This window comes from Sylvia atricapilla, chromosome 5 (genome assembly GCF_009819655.1).
Source record: "Sylvia atricapilla isolate bSylAtr1 chromosome 5, bSylAtr1.pri, whole genome shotgun sequence".
NCBI lineage: Eukaryota > Metazoa > Chordata > Aves > Passeriformes > Sylviidae > Sylvia > Sylvia atricapilla.
In genome coordinates this window covers 42,450,977-42,473,468 of record NC_089144.1, presented here as the reverse complement: position 1 = coordinate 42,473,468, position 22,492 = coordinate 42,450,977, and the positions used below count along the sequence as shown (strand labels likewise).

General features: G+C 38.5%; 1 protein-coding gene across 1 annotated transcript in view; it reads left to right on the top strand.

Annotated features, from left to right (window-relative positions):
• Positions 1-10,953, top strand: part of POC1B (POC1 centriolar protein B) — a 51,267-nt gene extending 40,314 nt beyond the window's left edge. Inside the window, 2 exon segments of the mRNA XM_066319258.1 lie at positions 5,743-5,967; positions 9,021-10,953. Coding sequence (XP_066175355.1) covers positions 5,743-5,967; positions 9,021-9,122 — 327 coding nt within the window. The 3' untranslated portion in view covers positions 9,123-10,953.
• Positions 10,954-22,492: the final 11,539 nt, after the last annotated feature.

Genomic DNA, 22,492 nt, shown 5'->3' with positions numbered 1-22,492 from the left:
TTTACTGTTAGTCAGCAAATGTACCATGTGTTCAAAATTTGAAGGTTTGTTTTTAAAAAGCAGACCATGCCAATTTTTGTGATTCATTAGGAAGCTTACCAATGTCACTTTTTTATAAGCCATCTTAATTATGAGATCTCTAAGATATGCTTTTAGAAATGATGGTCTGTAGTTTCCAGCTGTGGAGCTTGTAGGAGATTGAAGCCTGTTGGTAGCAAATTGAGTGACAGAGACTTGTATTTTTTCTTCTTTTCTTTTGTTTTTCCTTGAGGGAATTTTTTTTATTTCTAAAAATAAAACTGCTCAGGCATCCTTATATATGGATGCATTTTACTCAGATTCTATTCTTCACAGTCATGAAGCAAAGAGAGACTGAGATGCACTGTTTGTGCCTATGGGCTGTGTGAATTTTTCATGGGAAAACATTTGGGAACAGGCAGAGGTGATAAGGTTATGTGTAAGGATTTTTTACAAATTGATCAAGTACCACCCACAGAGTTTTGGCTATTTTGCTTGACAGAAAACAAAGATGAGCAATTATGGTTTGCTGTTTGTGACATCATTTTATAAGCTAAATTTAATTTTCTGCTGAACATCCGCTGGTAATGTCATGGTAATAACTTCCTATTGATTAATTAAATCTGTTCCTTCTCCTCCTTATTTGTAACTTGCATGAAGTTGCCCAAATGTGGGTTTTGTTATTACTAATGGGCTGTGAATGGAAACACTGTATACATTTTAATTTTCTTCTTTGCTTTGCTCAGAAGTAACAATTTAAAATTGATTGCCTTATTAAAATTTATTTTCTCAAAACAAGCTATAGCTCTGATGACTTTCAGAATAGTTTGGGGTTTTTTGAATTATGAGACATTTTTACTCCATTGCTGGTGACATATAGAATTGTTTATGAATTGGTAACATTTCAAGTACTTTAGAAAAGGGCTAATTTGAAGGAACGACAACATTTAATTCTTGAAACATTTAATGTGAAATAGACTGAGTAAAAATACTTTCTTTACAAAGAACTTAATTTAAAATAAAACATTATGCTGAATGAAAGTGTTGGACATGAACTGACTGGTATCCAAAAGTAAAGGAAATTTATTGAGACTAGTGTCACTCCTTTACAGCATTTGAGTGTTGTGTTAGATTTCAGCAGTTTTGGACCCTTTGCTGAGCTGGAGGAGACTGTAAAGTTAGATTTTGAAAAGGTTAAAATATAAAGCAGATAACCTTAAAGTTATATCAACATACTTGATGTCTGACCGTGCTTAAAAAAATCTCTACAGATTTCCATAATATTATAAAAATAACCATTTTGAACACAAGTTAGGTAAGTTGAAAATTTGAAATGGTCTCATTTCATTTCTCTCACAAGTTTTGAAAGTTCAGTTATTTGCTTATCTGTGTTTGATTTTTGACAAACATCAAGATCTTTGCCTCACTTCTATAAATGCTTTCATGTTCAATTCTGCTCCTAAGTCTTTGAATATGTAACAGAAAAATCTCAATTTGCTGCTTAACCCAGTAAATTACAAGAAGACTTTTCCACTACTCTGACTTGCAATGCTGGTGGCAGTTTACTGAGATACAAAACATTCTTTCATAGCCTATTTGTGTGATATATTGAACTTTGGATCAATTTACTGTAGAAAAAAAGTGGTGAGACTTTTAATAGCTTAGCATTTGCTCTCTTTACTGAATTGACAGCTTTCCTCCTTGGGTTGAAAGAATCTCTTTAGGCCAAGTCTAAGAGCAAAATTTGTAATCACTTTATGGGAGCTCATACTGAAATTTCTACTTAATTTTCAGTGTGAAGTGCAGTAATCTTGTTTGAAAAGAAACAGAAACACCAACATCAGAGTAAAACTGTTCTTAGAACTTAGCAATATCTAATAATCTCAGATTGTTTTCCTCTCCTTTTCCATTCATTTAAATTAATTTTAAATCATCATAAATCACAGAAGCAATTTCTGAAAGTCATTGAATGTTAAATCTATTTTTTATTAATTTTGAATACTGGAGGATTAATAGATTATCTTTGGGACACTGAACTTGCAAAGCAGAATGCCTTCAAGCAAAGTCAGAGAGTATCAGTTAGAGTTTACAGTTCCATCAGTTCTGTCTGTGGCAATTAGTTGCTTTTATATTTCAAAGGCAAGAAAATTACTGTACTGCCCATAACATAAGTACAAGTAGCTTTGTAAACATTAGGCAAACAATACTAAGTTTATTTACTGTGAGCTTATTTATCCTGGTGTCTTGGAAGATCTGGGTTCTAGCCCAGGTCTTACTCGCACTTTCTTATTTCCTTCAGAGTTAAGGAGTGTGAGCTTGCAGAACTGTGTTGACCTGAGATGAGAAGTACTGGTAAATGGTTTCCTGGAGCTTTCAGGACCTGAATTATTTCTGAGAACCCTACTCTTCCTTAGGTTTGATTAAAATCAGCAATAGATGCTATAATTCTCAGAGAACACATAGAGGTGTCTACAAAATACAATTGCGTAAGATTTACAAAATATCCCTGCACTGAGTGTTTTTCACTGATGCTTTTAACTTCCTTTATCAACTGCCTGTGTTTCCTAAGGCATGTGATTACTGGGAAGGTTTACTGCTGCCATGCAGAATATGTAATGCTTGGCTTCTGCTTGATTTTCCTGCAATGTGTTCCATGTACCAGGCCTCCAACTTTCCTAAAATTTGTTGCAACTTAGTCAGTTCTTTGTCTCTCTGTCAAATTTAGCTAATCCTGGTTGAGGTTTGAAATCTTCTGGGCAAAGAGTCAAGATTTACAGACAAAAGCAAGGTTTCTGTAAACTCCCTATTTTCCTGTTTTTCTAGATAAATCACTGAGAAGTCTATTCTAACAGACTCTCTATTGCAGTTAAATGCAAGAGTGTTTTTCATAGTGTGATTGGTTGTAAGACAGGGATTCTTTAACACATGGCAATATTTTGTCTTTAACATTTGAATGCCAAATTTAACTTAATCTTTCCCACATTAATCAGCATTTGAGACTATATTCATCTTGTGATTTAGTAAACATGCCAAAGCCTTCCATTAATACTGTTTCCCAAGTATGTCAGATACATCTTTGTCAATTGGAAATAACACAGTGAATATCAGTTCTTCTAGGACTTCATTAACAGTATCTCATATCACAAAATGTTTTTGAAGAACATGTAAGTGTATATATAGGACTGTTGCATCTTAAGACTGTCCATATCTTTCCTTGACAAAGATTTTGTGATATGAGAAATTAATTTTCTGCCTATCTTGTCCAAAACCCAAGCCATTTGTATTCTATTTTATTTTGTGCTAACAAGTTACTCTTTTGTAATATACAACTCTTTGGAATAATTTGAAGTTAACATAACAAATTTTTTTCATGTTGAGAAGAAAATTAAATTCATGGTATTGGAGAGAGAGATGTAATTAAACCATCTAGTTAGGAGTGGGAAAGTTCTAGGTTCATATCCTTTCTCTTTTGGAATTTTTATTCATTTTATTCCTTTTTATAAAAAATATAAAGCCTCTCATGGGAACAGAACTTACCTGCTCCTGGCTGAGCACTGAACTAAAGCTTCCTGTTGACTAGTGGCATAACTTGAGCAGCATGGCTGGAGAGAGTCCCCTTTCTTCCACAGTTTTGTGCATTTAAAAGGCAACAGCCTGGCTGACAAAGCATTGCTCTATGATTCATGAATTTAAGTAGACTTGAACTAAGAAGGCCAGTTCTCCTAGTCCAGTGCAAATGTTGTAACCATTAGGTCTTTCTGTAGAATAGCCTTGAATGTTTAATGTTTGAAATACCTAGTTTGATGTCTAGCACGGTTTTATTTTTGCCACAGCCTGGTATCAATAGACATCGCTGATAGATTTCAGTGTTAGTTGCATCGCCCATTCATTATTTGACATGCCTGGTTCATTTGCCTAAGTCAGTCACCAAGCACAGAAAGGAGGGCTGAAGGGAAACTGGGAGTATCTTGCTGTGAATTAATCTGTTCCTTTGTTCGTAAAGAAATCAATGAAAGTGATGTCAGCGAATACCATGGTACTATCAGATCTTCAGATGGGTTCCCTCTGGTTTCATAGCACTGTCAGTTAAGGTTTGAAGAATATACCCGGGTATCTGCCCCTGTCTCTACTAATGTCATGCTCTGCACTTCCTGGGTTCTTGCCTAGGGGCTTGAGACATGTCCTTGCAGAATGGAACTTTTAACCCTGAGAGGACTGTAAGACTTGCTTCTTTGCTCTCTTAACTCACCACAGTCTCTGCTTTCAGCCATTTCCCACCACACAGGACTGGCAGGATGGCACTGAAGACACAGGAATGTTATTGTGGACAATGCAGCAGTATAAGTTCACAATAATATTGATATTATTTAGTATTAATTAAATTTAAAATATTTTTGTTATCATAGTGGTAGTATTTAATCTATCAGTCTGATCCTATGTGATTCAAAGGCAAGGTCAACTACATGTAAACCATTCTTGACAGAAGCTCATCAATATGCCTAGGTAATCTTGTAAAAGTCTGCCAATAATTCTGCCTAGTAATTTACATTCTACAAGATTATTTTAGAGGCTCAGGGGACTTTTTTTTAATGTTTGACAATGATTTTAATACTCTCTGTTTTGAAAATCTATTCAGCCTTAGTACATAAATATATTTCGGGCACATTGTAATATACAACTGTAATTGTTGTAATATACAACAATAATTGTGTATTTTAAATACATCAGGTGAGACTAAAATTTTCCCTTTGCATAGCTAATGAATATTTTCATGGGCTGTCAGTAGATTCCAGAGAAATAGTTTAATTGTAACCATTTAAAAGGTTTATTTAGTAAATGTAGTTAAGTTTTGCTATTTCTAATTACATATCAAATGTAATTACAAATAATAAAAGTTAACTACCACAATTTATTTTAGTGTAAAAGTAAACTAATATTGTCTGAAAATATAAGAAGTTTTCAAAGAAATCTCAATAAATCAATAATCAGGTAAAGTTGTTGTGAAGGAATTTCTAATGAATTAGTGATGATTTAACCTTTCATGACTCAAAAATACCATTAAGAACTTCAAGGCACAGACAGAACCAAATTGGTGGGGAAGATCATGCTCTCTCACTTAGCCTGAAGCACTGTTTATACATAATAGTTATTTCTCTCAATGTTGCATTGTGTGGATCTTTTCTGTTTCCTTCTCCCATTTTCTGAAGGAATCGATTTTTCAAAAAGTACCATCGCTGAACAAACAACTAAAAACTACTGTTTTTAAATGCTGAAATAAGAGGTTACTTTATATTAAACAATAGTTTCATACTATGATGTTGGAAGGAGCGATTGTGGTCATCTAGTCACATGTGGATTTTTCATCCTTATGACTACTCTGAGTGAATCTCTTTGTTGACTAGATCTATCTTTATGAAGAAAATGCCCCTCACTAATTGTATTGATTCAAGCTTTAATTTAAGGCCTAGTGATACCACATGTAGCTCTTCAATCATATATACCTGAAATATGTACTTAAAGATTGTTAAGATTTCCCTTATTGCCTCATCCATCACAGCTGGAATTCTCTTTTAGGTCAGAACAAATGGAAGTGTTATGAATCGGACCTGGTTAAAAAGCAAATCTGATTGTCCTTGTGTGTATGCATATATGTGTAGATTTTTTTAAATTAAAAACCTGACTTTTGGCTCTCCTGTCTTATGGTATGGTTCCACTTAAATGAAGACAAAGGTGGCTGGATCTTCAAATGATGTTTCTGTATTCAAGAGTACTGGCAAAAGTGAAGAACTGCAGAGTCCCCCCACTTCTTCCTTGGCAAGAAGATCAAAAAGGAAGGCAGAGCATGAGAGTGGGTCAGCTATGCATAGTGTGAAACAGCGCAGAGGCATCTCCCCCTCCGTAGACCGTGCTTTGAACCACATTGTGGGGCAGCTGGATATGTTAACTCTAGTAAGTATGCAATAACAGGTGACACTTAAATGACAGTGCATAGCACAAAGGGCAACAATACCCTGGAGTAATTTTCATAAATCAGAACATTAAAGATTATGGGGTTATTTTGAATAGCTCTATAGTCAAGTAACTGTTTTGGTGTTTTGCTTTCAGAGAATATTGATTACATGTGTTTTGTTTGCTAAAGTGAAAGCTTCCTGGTATATAATCGTAAAGATTGTTGCTGTATTTTTAACTCTGAGTGAAGAGAATTGCTGTTTTTCAGTACTGAGATCTAGAGTAGTTTTGTCAGAAGCCAGTTGTTTAGCAGACATTTCAGCTGCAACAATCATGCACTAGCAGGGGATGAATAAAGTAAATTGGCAATATACCAATAAATCCCTTTCCAAACTTTTAGTGTGTGAGGTGTTGGCTTAGGTGGGAATCCAAGCAGTGCAGTAAGTCCTAGTGCCAATTTGTGCCAAACTGCACAAATACTCAGTCTCAATCAGTGACTCGGAATCACTTGTTTGCAAATGCTCAATGCATCTCTTTAATCCAGATTTAGCTTATGTTTTAAGATACTTCTTTGTAGTCTGTAATATATTGACATTATAAAACTTGAAAATGAAGTAGCTGAGGGGGTTTTTTTCTGTGATCTTTTGCAATATGTATGTTTTATAGTTTAGGTTTGCTTATCTGAGTCATGACACCATTTATGTGGTGGTTTTATATTTGCTGAATTTGTTTGCTAACTGAGAGATAGGATTTTGGGAGCAAAAAAAAAAAAAAGCAAAAGCGGGTTCAACTTAGAAGTAAAACCAGATTTTATTAACATACACTAAGAGACAAAAACAAGAAAAGAAAAAACAACACAAATTAATTTTTATAACCAACCCTTTCTCTCGCTACAAACTGTTCATTTACTACAAACAGTGTAAAGAGGCAAAACTCAGAACCCCAGGTCAGTACCACTTATAAAACAGTCTTTCATTCAGTCTTTGAGAGAGACAAGTCACTCCTATTGTTTGGTAACTTTTACCAAAAGCAGCTCGCCCAGAAGAATCTGCATTTGTGGACCTTCTCATATCATGTAGCCTTTCCCATGACTACCTATGGGCCATGGACTTCACAAATTGGGGTGGTACTTTTTAAAAATGTGATGTTTAAAAAAAACAAAGGATTTTTTTCAACACAGAGAAGAGAAATAGTTTTCTCACTTCTTCACTGCCAGAGGGCTTCTTCTCACCTCTCTCTCTTCAGCCTCCCATGGGAGCACAAAAATGTTCACTTAGTTCATCACAGGTACCTTTGCTCAAATCCACAAATCATCTCCCCAAGTTATATTGTCCACGATTTAAAAGATTATCCTGTTACTATAATCCATAGGAGGTTTTCAGCCTAGAACCAAGGCAACTCATCATCTCTACCACTTAAAAGTCACTCTTCCTTTACTGACTTTGAGATCTCTATATTGTCCCTTTACATGTCCCCAATTTGGCCTTTTTTCTTTCATATCTGAGAAGGGTTAGAGTTTTAAAGTCTCAATCTGTGTCAGAAAAAAGTTAAAGCTTGCCCAGGCCTGCGGTGGTCAGGTGATCTCTGCAGCGGCAGCTGCAAATGTTTAAAAGCCATGCCGTGGGAGGAGGCTGATGGATACCTTCTCTTCCATCCCTCCATCTGATGGTGTGAGCGGCTCCAGTTGCTCTGTAAGGCCCAGTGTGGAGTTAGGGAGGGAGCCCCATTTTCCCCCCAGCCAGGGGTGCTGGCAGCCAGGGGGCCCGGAACAGGGCCCTGCCACGACCAGCCCTGATCCCTGCCACAGCCCCAGACACCCGGACACCTGCCGGACTGCAGCCCTGTCTCCTGTGGGACAGTGGCTCCAGAGACCCGGACACCTGCCGGACTGCAGCCCGGTCTCCTCTGGGACAGTGGCTCCAGAGACCCGGACACCTGCCGGACTGCAGCCCGGCCTCCTCTGGGACAGTGGCTCCAGAGACCCGGACACCTGCCGGACTGCAGCCCGGCCTCCTCTGGGACAGTGGCTCCAGAGACCCGGACACCTGCCGGACTGCAGCCCGGTCTCCTCTGGGACAGTGGCTCCAGAGACCCGGACACCTGCCGGACTGCAGCCCGGCCTCCTCTGGGACAGTGGCTCCAGAGACCCGGACACCTGCCGGACTGCAGCCCGGCCTCCTCTGGGACAGTGGCTCCAGAGACCCGGACACCTGCCGGACTGCAGCCCTGTCTCCTCTGGGACAGTGGCTCCAGAGACCCGGCCGGCCTCAGCGACCCTGGGGGCAGCCAGGGCCTAAGCCAGGATCTCCTCTGCTGCTCACGTGTTACCTGACTCGAAATCAGCTTTTATATGGGTATTACCAAAAGTCGCCTTCTGTTTTCTGAGTGGCCAGAACTGCATGTGAAATCCAAAACCTACCCCCGACAGGTCCTTGTTCTTTCCATAGAATTCCAGGGTCCTAGCAGAGAGATGCTGTTTCAATCCATGGCAGGATTTTAAGTAGGAAGAAATAGGTTTTAGAAAGTACAGAGTCAAGTAATGAGTTGAAAATGATTTGTGTAGTACGTTGGATGGAAAAGAAACTGCCAGGTTGGGTCCAAAACCCTACTTTTTCTGATCATGATAACCTCTTAGAGTATGAATGCCATTTAGTAAATATATTTTTTCCTAACTTCCTTTTCTTGAGGGTGCCTTAAAAGTTTCTTTTAGGTTTTTGAAAGACATCATTTGTGGTCACAGTGTTGGCTGTCTTTCTATTGAAATATGAATGCAACTTTCACATAGTATTTCAGAATACTTTACATTATGCATGTATGTATTTCTCTTTTTCAGGGAAAATGTTTTGTGAAAACCAAAACATTTAGACACTCTCCAGGGAGATGAAACCTTAATTTTTAAAGACAGTTTTAAATAGTGGAATAGCTAAGGATAAGCCATCTTACAGTATTTTTTTCCTGTAGAGCTAAAATTACTTATGTTACTGTGTTGCACACTTTTATAATACTGTGTGAGTAATATAAACCAAATTGAAATTATTCTCTTCTTCATGCAGACTATTTCAGTCCTGGAACAACGTCTTACTTGTACTGAAGATAAATTGAAAGAATGCATGAAAGATCAGCAAAAAATGTTACTTAAGGGAAAACAGAACTAATAAAACATGAAAATGAACTATGTTGATGAATATGTTTCATAAAATCACAAGGAATGTTTCTTCACTGGATTTTGCTATAAGCAGAAATATTAAATGAAAGTAATAAAAATGGAAGAAGTTAAAAAAAAAAAAAGGGTTTCAAACATTTTCAAACATGGGTAGCAAGCAAATATTCTGGTTATCTATTCAATGAAGTGTAGTGTAGCCCAATCAAAACAAGCATTTTCTAAATAATTTCCATTGAACATTCCAGGACTCTTGTTTCTACCTAAGAAGATCTTTGAATAGAACTAAGCCACTAATAGATGAATAGCAGTTACTATGCAGATTACCACTGGGCAGATTTTTAAACTCAGGCAAGGACTGTGAAAATCATGTTCTTTGTGCTAAGACAACATTACTTAAACACCTAAATTAGGTAAAACATTATACCAAACATGCCAGCGGTGTTCTTTGTCCCTTACGTATTCTCAAGTGTTTTACCAAAATGTAGTGAGTTATTCTATATCTTCTAAACATTTTAGTAATGATTGCAAGAGGGTGTAGTGTGAAAGCTTTTATTTAAAAATACAAAAATTAAGTAATTTGAACTTTGAAACTGTAATTGCATCTATGTGAATTCAGCTGCAAAACTGATGCATTTGAACACTTCTGCGTATCACATCCTTGTCAAAATTCACTTTTCATATTTACAAAAAACCCCCAAAAAATCAGGTTTTTACTTTTAAAGAATATATTTAAACCAAATACAAAACTATGCAAAATCTAGGTCATAAATACTAAAGATTCTTATTCTTTGAGAATGTTGACATGTGCTCAAGCTTTGCATGCTATGAATGTACCCTGTCATATAATGCATTGTAAATGCAGCTATATAAGTCAGGAGAAACTTTGCATTGTATGATGATTTGGATTTAATTTTTATTTTTAATAAAAATGCAATTCTTAGGTGATTTTACATCTTATTTTTAATGGAAAATATTTATTTTCTTTATGTCTGTTATTTTTTTAAATGGCACTTGCAGAACACCATTGTAAATCTACAGTCAAGACTAGGTAATTATCTGTTTCTGTAACTTTACATGTATGTTGAAAATTAGGACACTTGAAATGAGGGAGCATTTTAATCCTGTTCTGCAACTGACTGTATATAGATAAAGCCCATTTCCCAGACTGAACGTCATTAATATCAACAGAGTTTAACTTTAGTACATGAGCTTCAACATTTGCACTTGAGTGCGAATATGACTGCAGTTCAAGCCACAGAAATGTGCAGTCAATTTTTCTTGCATAACTTATTTTTTCTCACAGCAAGCACCTTCAGATAGCCAGACAGCTGCTCACTTCCTTAGTTAACTCTGATTTTCACCAGTAGGTACTCCATATTTGCAGCTCAGTCTTGAGCACTTGGTTATGGCAAAGAAACAGTCTGTTATAAAATTTTTGAATGCAACTGTTTCTGTACAGCATCCTAGCTACAGCTCTTTTGTCAAAGAATGATCTTACGTATTCCAGTCTGACCTTTGATTATGCAATTGTTTATGCTACTATATAACACAAAGTTATGTAAATGCTCTCTTTTAGATCAAGTGTACTTAATGAATTTGCAAATACTCTTGTGGTCTTTGCCTTTTCTTGTCTCCATTGGAAGACACAAAACCACGTAGCTGTTAACATTTTTGCTTATTTCTTGTTTTGTCTTAGTGGACTATATATGTAATTTCTTAAATCTGCAGATTTTTCTTTTAAGTTTTTTCAGGATTGTTTATCAATAAGATTTGGATACTTCTTCTACTTCCATATTTTTTAATAAAGTCTCTGCTGAAGTTTTCCCTTCTGCCTTAGCTCCTATCACTAATCCCTACTTCTTTTCAGTACCTATTATCTGCCACATTCACTACTTAATCCAGATTATTCCTCCGTTGTTTGTGAATGTGGTGAACCAAAATAACATTCCCAACTTAAGGCATGTTTTTGTCATTCTGTCGGGTGGTCTGTTGATACTGAAACTCAACACGATGACATTGGGAGGATGTCTGGTCATGGTTGCTTGAAAACAGGATGGATGTATTTTTCCCAAGATGTCATGGCTCTCCTAAAACACAGCCACAACCATCTAATATGATGTTTCTTTTCAAAAAGCATTGATGTGGGCAAGTTATCTTATTCTCTTGATCCATATAATTTCTAATGAAGTTATGGAATGGAGGTGCTTCCTTTAAAAGCACCTGCCAAGGCTGTTAAACTCCCAGAAGCATTTATTCTAGGGTTTGTACTCTGTCAAATAACTGGTTACTTTACTAATTTGAATTATGAAACTAGAAAAAAAATCACTGCTGTTTAGTCTTAGTTAGGCTTTTGCACTATATGAAAAAGTAATTGCTTGGATCTTTAAGTTATGAAAATTATATCTGTGTTGGAGACTGCATTGAAGTACTGATAGCCCATACATGTTCTAAACAAGCTCAACAATGTACCTGATGCAATACAGTTTCCCTCAGGGTAAATTATCCCTCTGATACTATATATAAATAGGCCACCCTGTTGGAGAAAGACTGCTTCCAGCTTTCAGGCCCGCTACTGCAAAAATGGCTCAATTACTTCTTAAAAAGAATGACATGTAGTAGATCCCTGGGGTTTGTGTGTTGAGAAGAAGAAAGTGGTGGCAGGAACAGTTGTTGCTGGGAGACTGTCTCTGGAGAAACCCAACTTCAAATTCCTCAAGTGTCAAAGCACTGTGCAGTAGCTCAGCGGCTCATTGCAACGTACTTCAAGCAGACATTTCAAACTAAAAATGCTCTTCCAAATTGAAAGAAATGCTACCAATTGTTACTTCAGCATTCACTTTTTGCTATTGTTAACATACTTTTTATCAATTTAGGGTTTTGGAAAACCAATTCCCAGAGATGAATGTATCTGAACAATTCCCTTGTCTTTGGAGGATTGTTTCTTGCTTTTACACCTGTAAGATAATAATTAGTTCTTTCATTATCATCTTCATGAAAACTAAACTGTAGTTTTAAATTCTGATTATATCAATCTTCTAGCTGGAAAAATGGTGGTAGAACAGGTTCTCATTGTCATTTTAGGATGGCCTGAATTGATCCATATAGCATGAGGGATTTGAAAAATACAACTTACCGTCTTTATTTATATCTATTTAAAGAAATAAACATGCTGTACTATTTTTAGGGTAAACAAAGTTTTTTTTTTTTTCTTCCTAGAGGTTTTTTACAGTGTTGCTGAATTACTTTCATTGCCATATCACAGCATAAAATCACTCTTGATTTTTCTACTGAGCAACAGTAGCCAGGATGTAGCTATTTCCAGGGACATAGCTTTATGTAACCTGTTTACCTTGTAAGACTTGTAAAAATCAGAAATTCTGTACTCATTGCCCCAAACAATTAATGAATATGTATGTTCACATTGGATCCAGGAACAGTATGTTTTTGTCAGAGTACCCCCTCAGGGACTTTTGCACGCTTCGGATGCATAATACAATTGAAGCTGTTTCTTTGTGAGAAAATAGGTTAATGACTTGCCAAAAGGCAGATGTTAATTGGAAAAAGTGCATACAAGTCCTTTTCTTTACAATGTATATGGGTTGCATTTGTTATGACTTGCATCCAAGAACAGGTGCAATTTCAATGGACTCAGCTAACATGATGTGCTGAGTGCACTTCTCACCAATTTCACCAGAAATTTTAAATCCAGCAGAAAAAAGAGTTTCTAAACTAGTCAGTGAGTGACAAGCTGCTTTTATTATCTTACACAGAGCATATTTATAACTTACTATTGTACCTACAATTAAATATCTTAATAATATGAAAATAAAATTTTTCAATGTTGATTGATATTGTCAAATTTTAATTTTATTGTCAAATGGTGAGCACTGAGGTACCTTACATGAGGCAAAATGTGCCATCCTTTCTAAATTATTTATTTTTAAGACAGCAGTTCTAGACAAGGTGCAGCCAGTGTAATTGTAAATAAAACTTAAAGCAGAAAAATAGTCTTTTTCACTAACACATTTTCTGCCATGAAGCTACACAATCAGGTCAAAGTCTTTGTCCTGCGTCACTTCATTTTCCCACAGTTCAGAAGCAAAAGTTAATGATAGAGGTAGAAAAAAACGATTTGGATGTGTCAGGGTGAAAAGAGCTGCTGTTGGATAGTTTAATAATTCTGCTCAGAGGTCTCTGGGAATTTCTAGGCTACTCATACAAGTCCACTGCAACCTGAACTTCAGTTTGGATTCATATGCCTGGCCTAACCTCATCCTTCAAAAGTCTGAGGAGGGCTGGATGTGAACTTTCTCTGCCTGGGGTATATCAACAGTCTAAGCCAGTGCAGGAAAATTTAGTTCAAGATGGAGCATTGGCATTGATGAGGATACTAAGACTGCTGGTGTCTGGGGGCATACGATTTTCCCATGCCTAGAGCAAGGACCTGCTCAGTGCACTTGTGGAAGCAGGAATGGACTGAGAAGAGATACTGAGAGTCTCAATGCCTTATAAAATTCCGTAGTTCCCAGTAGCAGTTAGGTTTGTAAGTCCATCTGGGGCCTGTGCCCTTACCTGGGTAAAAAAGAGGAACCTTCAGAGCAGCTAAAGAGGAATCAATTGCCAAAAGAGGAAAAGGAAAGACAATTACTGACTGTCTTTTTCATCCATTTGTGCTTTGTCATGTAATGAAATAGTAGCTCTGTCTTGGGTTTTTATCTCCTAATCCCCAGAGGAAATCCCTGCTCCTTTTAGAGAGATAAAACCTTAGGACACAGAAGGTAGCAAGAGCTGGGAGTCTCTATGTTAAAGGGTGTTACTGAACCCTCTTCTGGCCACAGTAGTGAAAGCCAAAGGCCTGCAGTGCTTACTCTAACACTTGTATAGAAGGTCAATTCTCCCGAAAGATTTAAGAAAAGATTTATAGCATTCATAAGCAAAGCATGTTTATGTAAATCTGCTGTTTACTGGGACTCTATGAACAAGTGTCAGAGAGACATAAGTCTGGGAAGGTCAAAGCAGTAAAATTCTCTGACTTCCTTCTAAGAAAAATTCAGGTGAGCCATATGCAAAAAGTCCTGCTGCTTTGTGCTGCCTATATCTTGCACGTCTCAGAAATGTTTAAAATTAAATAGGCTTAGGTGATTAAAAGAACAGCAGCAATGCTTTCTCATGAGTGCACCAGTTGAACATTTTTTAATTAATATTTTCATTTCACAATATATGCTGGGACTGCAAGACCCAAGATGTTTGCTAAGGCCTAAAAGGAGTAATTTGAAAGAGAAAGATGAGATGGTTGGTGATGGTTTCTGACAATGTCCAATTTCTGTGCTGACTGCTTTGGCTGCGCTGATGCGCTGACTTCTGTTAAACTTCAGTGATGCCTCACCTAAAATTTGATGTTTGATGTTGTGAGCAAGAGCAGGGTTTAGCCCTTAGTCTAAGACTTGAAAATTCTTGTACTTTACAAAAACAGCTTTCACTTCTAAGAAAATTATATAAATGTGTTAAAATGGCATTAACTGTTTGGTTAAGCAGTGAGTCTAATCATGCAAAACATAGATTATACTTGATTATATGTAACCACACTGAGTGATTTTGGTCTGCTCTGATGTTTCTCTGCAGGTTCATTGCTGAAACACTGTGAGCTTTTGTGCAGCTTCTGCAATTTATTCAGCATAGACTTAGCCTATAAATAGCTGCATTATTGAAAGACTGTGGAGGTTCATTAGAGAAGTTGTGAAAGTCTCCTTCGAGCCAGGGCTGATGTACCAGTCCAGATTTACAAAGAGGTTCAGCATGTGGGTAAGACTAAGCATGAAGCTGAGCTTTTGGCCATGCAGCAGCAGTGATGCCTATCCCCCTGTCAGCCTGGCTGCAGCCTCTTACACTTACACAGAAGCACAGTGCACTTCTTGCTGGCTCTGGGCACAGGGACGAAAGCACAGCAGGTGGGAACTTGTGGTCACACCAGTCTTGTCCCAAACCAGAGGCAGGACATAGCCAGGGCGTCTGCTGGGGGCCAGGGCCGCAGGACATCCTGCTGATGCACCTCCCCACCAGTGCAGGCGCAGCCAGGGAGATTAGTCATCTTAAAATCACATGCAGACATAAGTGCTTTGCTGACTCAATAGGAAGTCACTGCCTGAAATCGGTGGGACTTCCCACATGATTGAATTTACATGCTGGAAATGTCTTAATCTGGTGCACTGTGTTCACATAACTGGGGGTTAAAGAAAAAAAAATTACCTTCAGCTGATGTCTGTTTCTTTTAAAGGTACTCAAAAAACAAGTACATCAGTTAACTTGAGCTTCTACTTGGTTTAAAAGGGTACTTTGCTATTTATTTCACAGCTATCTGAATTAGAGCCTCCCAGGTTAGCTCTGGTTCTCAGGTAAAGAATGGGAACTAGGCCCCCAGTTACAGGCCTTCTCCTATAGCCTTTTGGGTACTCCTTTGGAAGAGGTGGAAGAAGAGACCAAGAGAGGTTTCTGGTATCATTCAAATGTCTTGGTTTGTTAGTTTGTTTGTTTTAGTTTTTCTTTTTTTTTTTTTAATGAAGAAAAATGCTGTCAACCATCCACGTATTCCAAGTAGTGTATATATTTTCTACATTTCTCTCTTCTCTAAATGCTCTAGTTAATAATTTCAAACTATGAGAGAGTTATGCCCTTGTTACAGAATCTGTGTTTGGAGGAGAAATTATCAGTATTTTCCTATCCAATGGACTTGGTAGGAATAAGGAGGAATTAATAACTAACAACCTGTAATATCTGAAAAATGCTATTCAGAAAGGAAAGATGATGGATACAATAAATTTGCTCCATCTTCACCATTAAGTAATGGTACTTAACACTAATTAACTAACATAACACCATTAACTATGTGTACATTTTAGAGTAACAAAGCTGAGCTTTCACCACTTGTGGAAGATCAGACTGACATGCTTGAGAGCCATTTTTTAAGATTTGCTCCACATAAGGAGTCACTTACAAAACTATATATAATGTAGCCTATTAACGTTAGTTAAGACACACCCAGTTTCTTTCCTCTTTTTTTTTTTTTTTTTTCCTCCCTTTTTTTTTCTTTTTTATTATGTAAGGAATGATTATGCCATCAGGAACAGGGGCTGGGAGGTTTCTGTCAGCCCAGGTTTTTGTCAGAGTATGCTGATTTGTTGTAACCAAAATGTTTTGCAGAAGCGTCTCTGTTTGAATGAACTTCCGATGAAACACAGGGCAGGTTTCCATCACAAGCCCGCCTGACTTCCTGCCAGCTTGCCTGGCAGCTCTCCAGGCTCCATGGCTCCAGGATGGCTCTGGACTGAACCTGTCATTCTTCCTGACTTCTTTTACTTCTTTTTCGACTTTTTTTTTTTTTTTTTTTTTTTTTTTTTTTTTTTTTTTTTTTTTTATTAGAGGTAAAAGGTCTTGGCAGAAATACACGTTGGTTCTGCTTGGCTTTTTCTGATTGTCCTGAATTGGACATTTTGATAATAAGGACCTCGCATGTCCCAGTCCCATGTTTTATTACATGGTAGACCCAGGGCAGTTTTCCTCCCTTCCTGAGAAGCTACTCCAGTTAAACTGCCTTGGAAGTGAAATATTTTTCGTATCACACTGAGCTTTATTTCTGAGCACTTTCCCGAGACTTCCCAGTGCCAATATTGTCTATTTTCTAAAATGCCCAATTGCCTTGTGGTTTCTCCATGCTAACAGTGCCCTTCAGCACTGTCTCCTTCACTCACTTCCTCCAGGCCAGTTTCTGGGACAGAGGCTGACTGTCTTCTGGTCACTCTGGCTGCTGGAATTGTGGGCATGAGGTGGTTTCTTGGGACCTCGGTCACAGAGTTATATATTCTAGAAAGCCACCTTTGTGGCCAGCTGCTGGTGATTTGGCTGCTGCTCCCTGGTTTATCTGCTCCATCTTCCCTTGGAGCCAGAGATATTTCTCTGCACTTCATTCTGAATCACCTGGGGGTGCCAGATCTTTGCTTCCTTCTCTTTAATGCGGGATGATCTGAGGACAGGGCCTTGTGCAGGCATGTGCTGGGATCCTGGGGGCTCAATGGGTGAAGCAAGCTGTGGAAGGCAGATAACTTCCCTTCCACCTCAGGGCTTATGTCAAGGCAGTCACCTTTATCTGCCTTTGAACTCCAAACTCTTAACCTCTAATAACATCCTATACTTGTTTTTGACTTCAGTCAGCATCAGTATGTTGATTGTGTTTGTGTATCTGGGTTAACTTGGCTTTGAAAAGCATTTGACTGAGAAGCATCTGGCCAACATCAAAAAAGATCTAGTTATTTATTCAAATTTAACCATTAGCTTGGTCTTGGTGTTACCAAACAACAAAATCCAGCTGCAAGCATAATTTTAATATTCTCTTTAAGCAGTAGAGTATCTCATTTTTTCCAGACCTCTTAGTTTTAGTTTCTCAATCAGTGACCCATTACATCTGAAAGTGGATTGCTCAAGAGGCTGGCACAGCCAACAAGATCAGCCTTGTATTGCTCTCACAGCATGACCAGGAGCTATAGAAAGAATTGGGAAAGAAAGTGATGTGCTCCAGTGTAATTTTCTAGGCAATGTTGTAAGTCCTGCCAGACCCTGGAACTTCTGAGGAGAAGAGGCTTCAAGTTTTCAGGGTGTGAGAGGAAGAGAATGCCAGCAGAGGCTGAATGCAGGCAGAGAGAGATAGGGAGAGGAAAAATATGAACCCCATTCTGCTTAAATGCAGTCTCTGATAATTTGGTTGCAAAGTCTTCACAAATGGACTGACAAGCTCTGCTTTCTTCTGCACTAATATTTGTCATGCCTATATTGTCCATCCTTCTGTAGCCCACCAGTTCTTTGCTTATCTCTTCTGCTCTGTGTTTTCACCCTCTTTCAGCCTCTGTGTTCTCTCCCATCCTTTTCCTCTGAAAAGTTATTTTACAACCGACAATAACTGCACTTGGCTGAAGTCTTGTTGGGCATATCAGGAAGTGTTCTGGGTCACTCATGGGTGGAGTTTCCCAAAAGCATCAATTTGGTATTAATGCTGTATAAACAATAGACCTGTCAAACCCTGAATAACATGAGGCAACCTCAAAATGTTGTGCCTTCTTGCAGATTTCTCTCATGGTTACCTCACATGACAGAGCCAGCATGGTCTTCACAGTCACACAGCAAAAAGTGGCCACGGGCAGAACCTCAGCATATGCCAGGAGAAACCTTCCTCATGTTCACATTTCTTTCCATTGGCTGGCAGCATCAGTATAGTCGTGTTCGGTAAAAGACTGTCCAAGCAGCCATTAAAAATTTATTGTGGGTGACAGAGCTGGAAAAGTAGGCACATTCTCAAAGTTGTATGTGAATTACCAAGTTCACTTCTGCCAGCTGTCATGGTATAACAAGCTGTATGGTAATGACATTGTTTGCAACAGCTATGGAATCCAGTTTGAATCAGGACATTGTCTGTAAGAAGATTTTAAGTAAATATTACAATTCTTACAATGCTAATATGGCTTGACATAGAGAATCACCTAACTCATTTGGGAGCTCCTGGTTAGGAAAACACTGGACAAGAGCTCATATAATTCAATCACAGACTTGGTGTGCCACAAATAGCCCTCCTTTCCTGCATTTCTTCTTGTAAGAGGCTGTTTGCATACATTTCCCAACATTTGATTGAAATTTTCCATGCTAGGTATCCTTTTCAGGATGAAATTTTCAAGAAATTATCTGCCTTTTTAAAGAATAAGATAATACGTGACCTCCCCCTTTAGATCTTGGCTGGAGCCTTTCTAGCATCAGAAAGCATAAAGACAGCTGATGGGAAATAACTGGTGCAGGAGACATTTCTTCTGAGGACACAGGAAGGCAGCTCGCTGATAGCTGTCACAGTGAATGAACCAGACCAGACCAAATGCAAATAGAGTGGGACCAAGGCTAGCTCAGTGTGGAGATGAGACTGGGGTAAGGAGATGAAGGAGTAGATCTGAGAAACACAGAGTGGCTGGGGACTGGACAAGACACTGAAGAAGTCTGGAGAAGGGCTGAGGAGATCCTAGTGTGGGAGAAGTCTGGCTTGGGGCAAAGGGAAGAGATGGCTCTGGTCCATTTAGATCCTGTTTCCTAGCACTTTGCAGAGCAGCCTCTTGCTTGACTAAACAATTATTGAGCCACTTGCTTGATATTTTCCCCACCTACTCACTTTCTCTGTGGCACGAGTGAGCATGGCGGTTGTTGTTGATTTCTTTACCTCTTCAAGAGGCAAAGATCAATGTGGAGAATCTAAAAGCATAAAGAAAATGCATACAGAGAAAACTATCTGGAACTGTGTATTTAAATCCTTTTACATAGCCAACTTTTGAGAAATGAATTTTATCTCTGCATCTGTATCATCAGCCTGGCAGCTGTACTCTGTGTAGGAAGCAGTGGGATGGAGATCTGAAAAGGCTGGCAAGGAGGGGGATGTAAAACCCAAAACCTGGAGACTGCAAAGTTATAAGCAAGTGTTTTGAATTCTCATTGAGATCTGAGATACCCTACGAGGGAGAAAGCAACAGAGTTTAAATCAAGAGACAATGAAAAGCTGTGCTGTGCTTATAGGTCCAGCGAATAGCTTTTATGTCAATGGGAAGATGAAGAGGAAGGACCTTGTGAAAAGTAGGAATGAGAAAAGCTGCAGATGAAGTTGTCTGTTCTCCTGCCTGAGAAAAGGATTCTGCTATCTATCTAACAATGGTTTTATGAATCATAGACCATGTTTATTTATTTGTTGCTCTTCCTATTTGATTTTATAATGGGAAGTGCATCCTTTTGCATTTTTAAAAATAATTTTGGTGCTTGCAGATTGATTCGACACACTAACCTTCTCTCCCCATCTCTATCCATTCAGCGTCTAATAAGTAGCTCATAGTGCTTTCCTCTTATTTGTTCACATCCCCACCAACTCCAAGGTATTTTCCAGTCTTAAGCACCCTGCAGCATTTTTCCCCCTACCTGATTCTTCAGCAGTAGCACTGAGGTATCACCTTGGGTGCTGTGCCTGTTTCTCCATGCCTACTGAAGGCAGAAGGTCCTGCTCACCTTCTCAATGCTTCTCTTGCTGTATTGCTCAAGCACAGGAAACTCCATACCTGGGAAAGGTGCTGGGTTAAGCACAGCATCATTAGGGAGCCTAAAAGATTTGATTTCCTGCAAAGCCCAGCATGGCCACTGAGAATGCTTAATCTAAAGCTGTGTCTGTTGTCTCCTGATTTGCTCCAAATTACTCCAGGAGTCCCTGGCAATGTGTGCAATGCCTGGCTGTGTGGTGAGAGGAGACAGGGCTTGCTTTAAAGCACGTGGTGACGGTTTGGAGCTGCAGCCTCAGGTAGATGCTGGGGCAAAGAGAAAGGAAACCTGCTCAGTGAACTAGAAATTCCCACACTCTGTTGTCAAACATGCTTGTTCAGTGGTGTGGAAAAGAGAAGCTGAGGAGAAGAGAAATGAATCTGAATGCATTTAAATTTGGATTACAGGCATATGGCATGGTGTCATTTGTTTTCCTCTTCCTGCTCTGCAGTGGGGTTCTAATACCTTCACACATTTGCCTTTATTTGCCATGTCAAAAGAGAAGACAGCAACTGGCTTTTTTCTCCCCTCTTTTGGGGCCACACTAAAAGCTCTCACTTTACACTGAACTTTGCCAAAGGAACAATCATGATTTTCAGAAAAAGTGCAGCCAGATCACAAGAACAGATTAAGCAGTTCTGACTTACTTTTATTAAATTTTTCAGCTGCTCCTTGGAGGACCTTTGCTATTTTCTAGCAGCAGAAAGGGATAGATTAAAGGGGGGAGAGGAGACATGATGGACACAGTACCACATGTACATAATTCACCAGCAGCTGGATAGTTAGGTTTAATTGTTATGATAGTATATTTAGTGTTTTGTAAAAAGCTACTTAGGGAGCTCTTTCCCTTGTTGTACAGCAGTTTGATAGATGTATGATTCAGACATAAGCTTTTAATTGTGCCCAGCATCACTGCAAAAGCAATTTCAGCTCTCTCCTCTGTCTCATGCAGCATCTTGGGATGCTCTGCATTTGAATGTGAACAAGCTATTGTTTAACATGGCTTTAAATCATTACAGAAATATTCTGTAGCATCCACTGGGAAAGGCTGCTTCCATCTGTCCCGTTCATTTTTCACAGTTGCTTTGGGAACCAGGGCCAGCAATCACGGAAAATTTGTTTAAAGGTTATACACAGAGTAGCATGATCTTCATACGCTGTGAAAGCTGATAACGGATGAAGGTGTTGCTCAGAAACATTTAAAGAGGAATACAAAGCTTAGGGCTAAGCATCTTTCTCAACCTTCACATAAGTCTTTCCATTCATTTTCCAAAACTCTGTATGGCACACTATAGGATTTGCAAGGGACTTACAAGCCAATGCCCACTTCAAATAAAATGTCTCCAACAGTGTTGTAGGCAGGCAGTCTCCTCCTGGCAGCCCTGACACAAACACTCTGTAGTAGACTTTGGCCAGCTCAGTGCCATGGTATCACAGCCTGACTCAAAGTCTGTAGCTCCTGGAAAAATGTCAAGCCTATTATTTTTCTTCTGAGCAATATGTATTTTTTGTTATGGCTTAGACTTGCAGAAAAAGTATAACACACTGCCTAATGTTTTTCCATATATCCAATACTTGATGCTGCTATTGTCCCAGAGTTTCTGTTTCAAATAATGAGAGAGGAAAAAAAAAAAAAAAAAAAAAAAAAAAAAAAAAAAAAAAGCAGCTGTATTAAATTTACATCAAAGGGAAACTGGGGAAGCAGGAACACGAATAACAAACACATGCATAATATGACTCTGAACAAAGAAACCTGTGCTGCCAGTGCAGGGATGGGCTGTGTGGGAGCACATGTGTGTCATTGCAGTGTATTGCTAACACATGTAGGGTCATCCAGACATGCTTGGGGCAGCTGACATCACAGGTTGAAGGTAAATGTGATAGAATATAGTTTGTAGGTACTGTGGAATGTCTGCAATTTACATCTTTATAGAGTGGTTACCACAATCCTTTATGTGTTATCCTGTACACACTTCCCTATATTGGGTGTGCCAAGGGTAGAGTGTATAGAATATGAAAAAAAAATTAAAAACCAGATGATTATGACATTCTGAAGTAGTTCATACATGTCTTTAAAATGAATGGAAAAAATCATTAAATTGTAATGAATTTCACCCACTAAGAGCTCCAAAATAGTTCAGTAGTTTTTCTTCTTCATCAGCTTGCAATGTTCCCAGCTTTTTGAGTGAAATGCAGAGCATGGCCAAGGGAGCACAACTCCGCGTGGAAGTGGGGGGATGCGTTTGTCTAGAGCAACAGGAA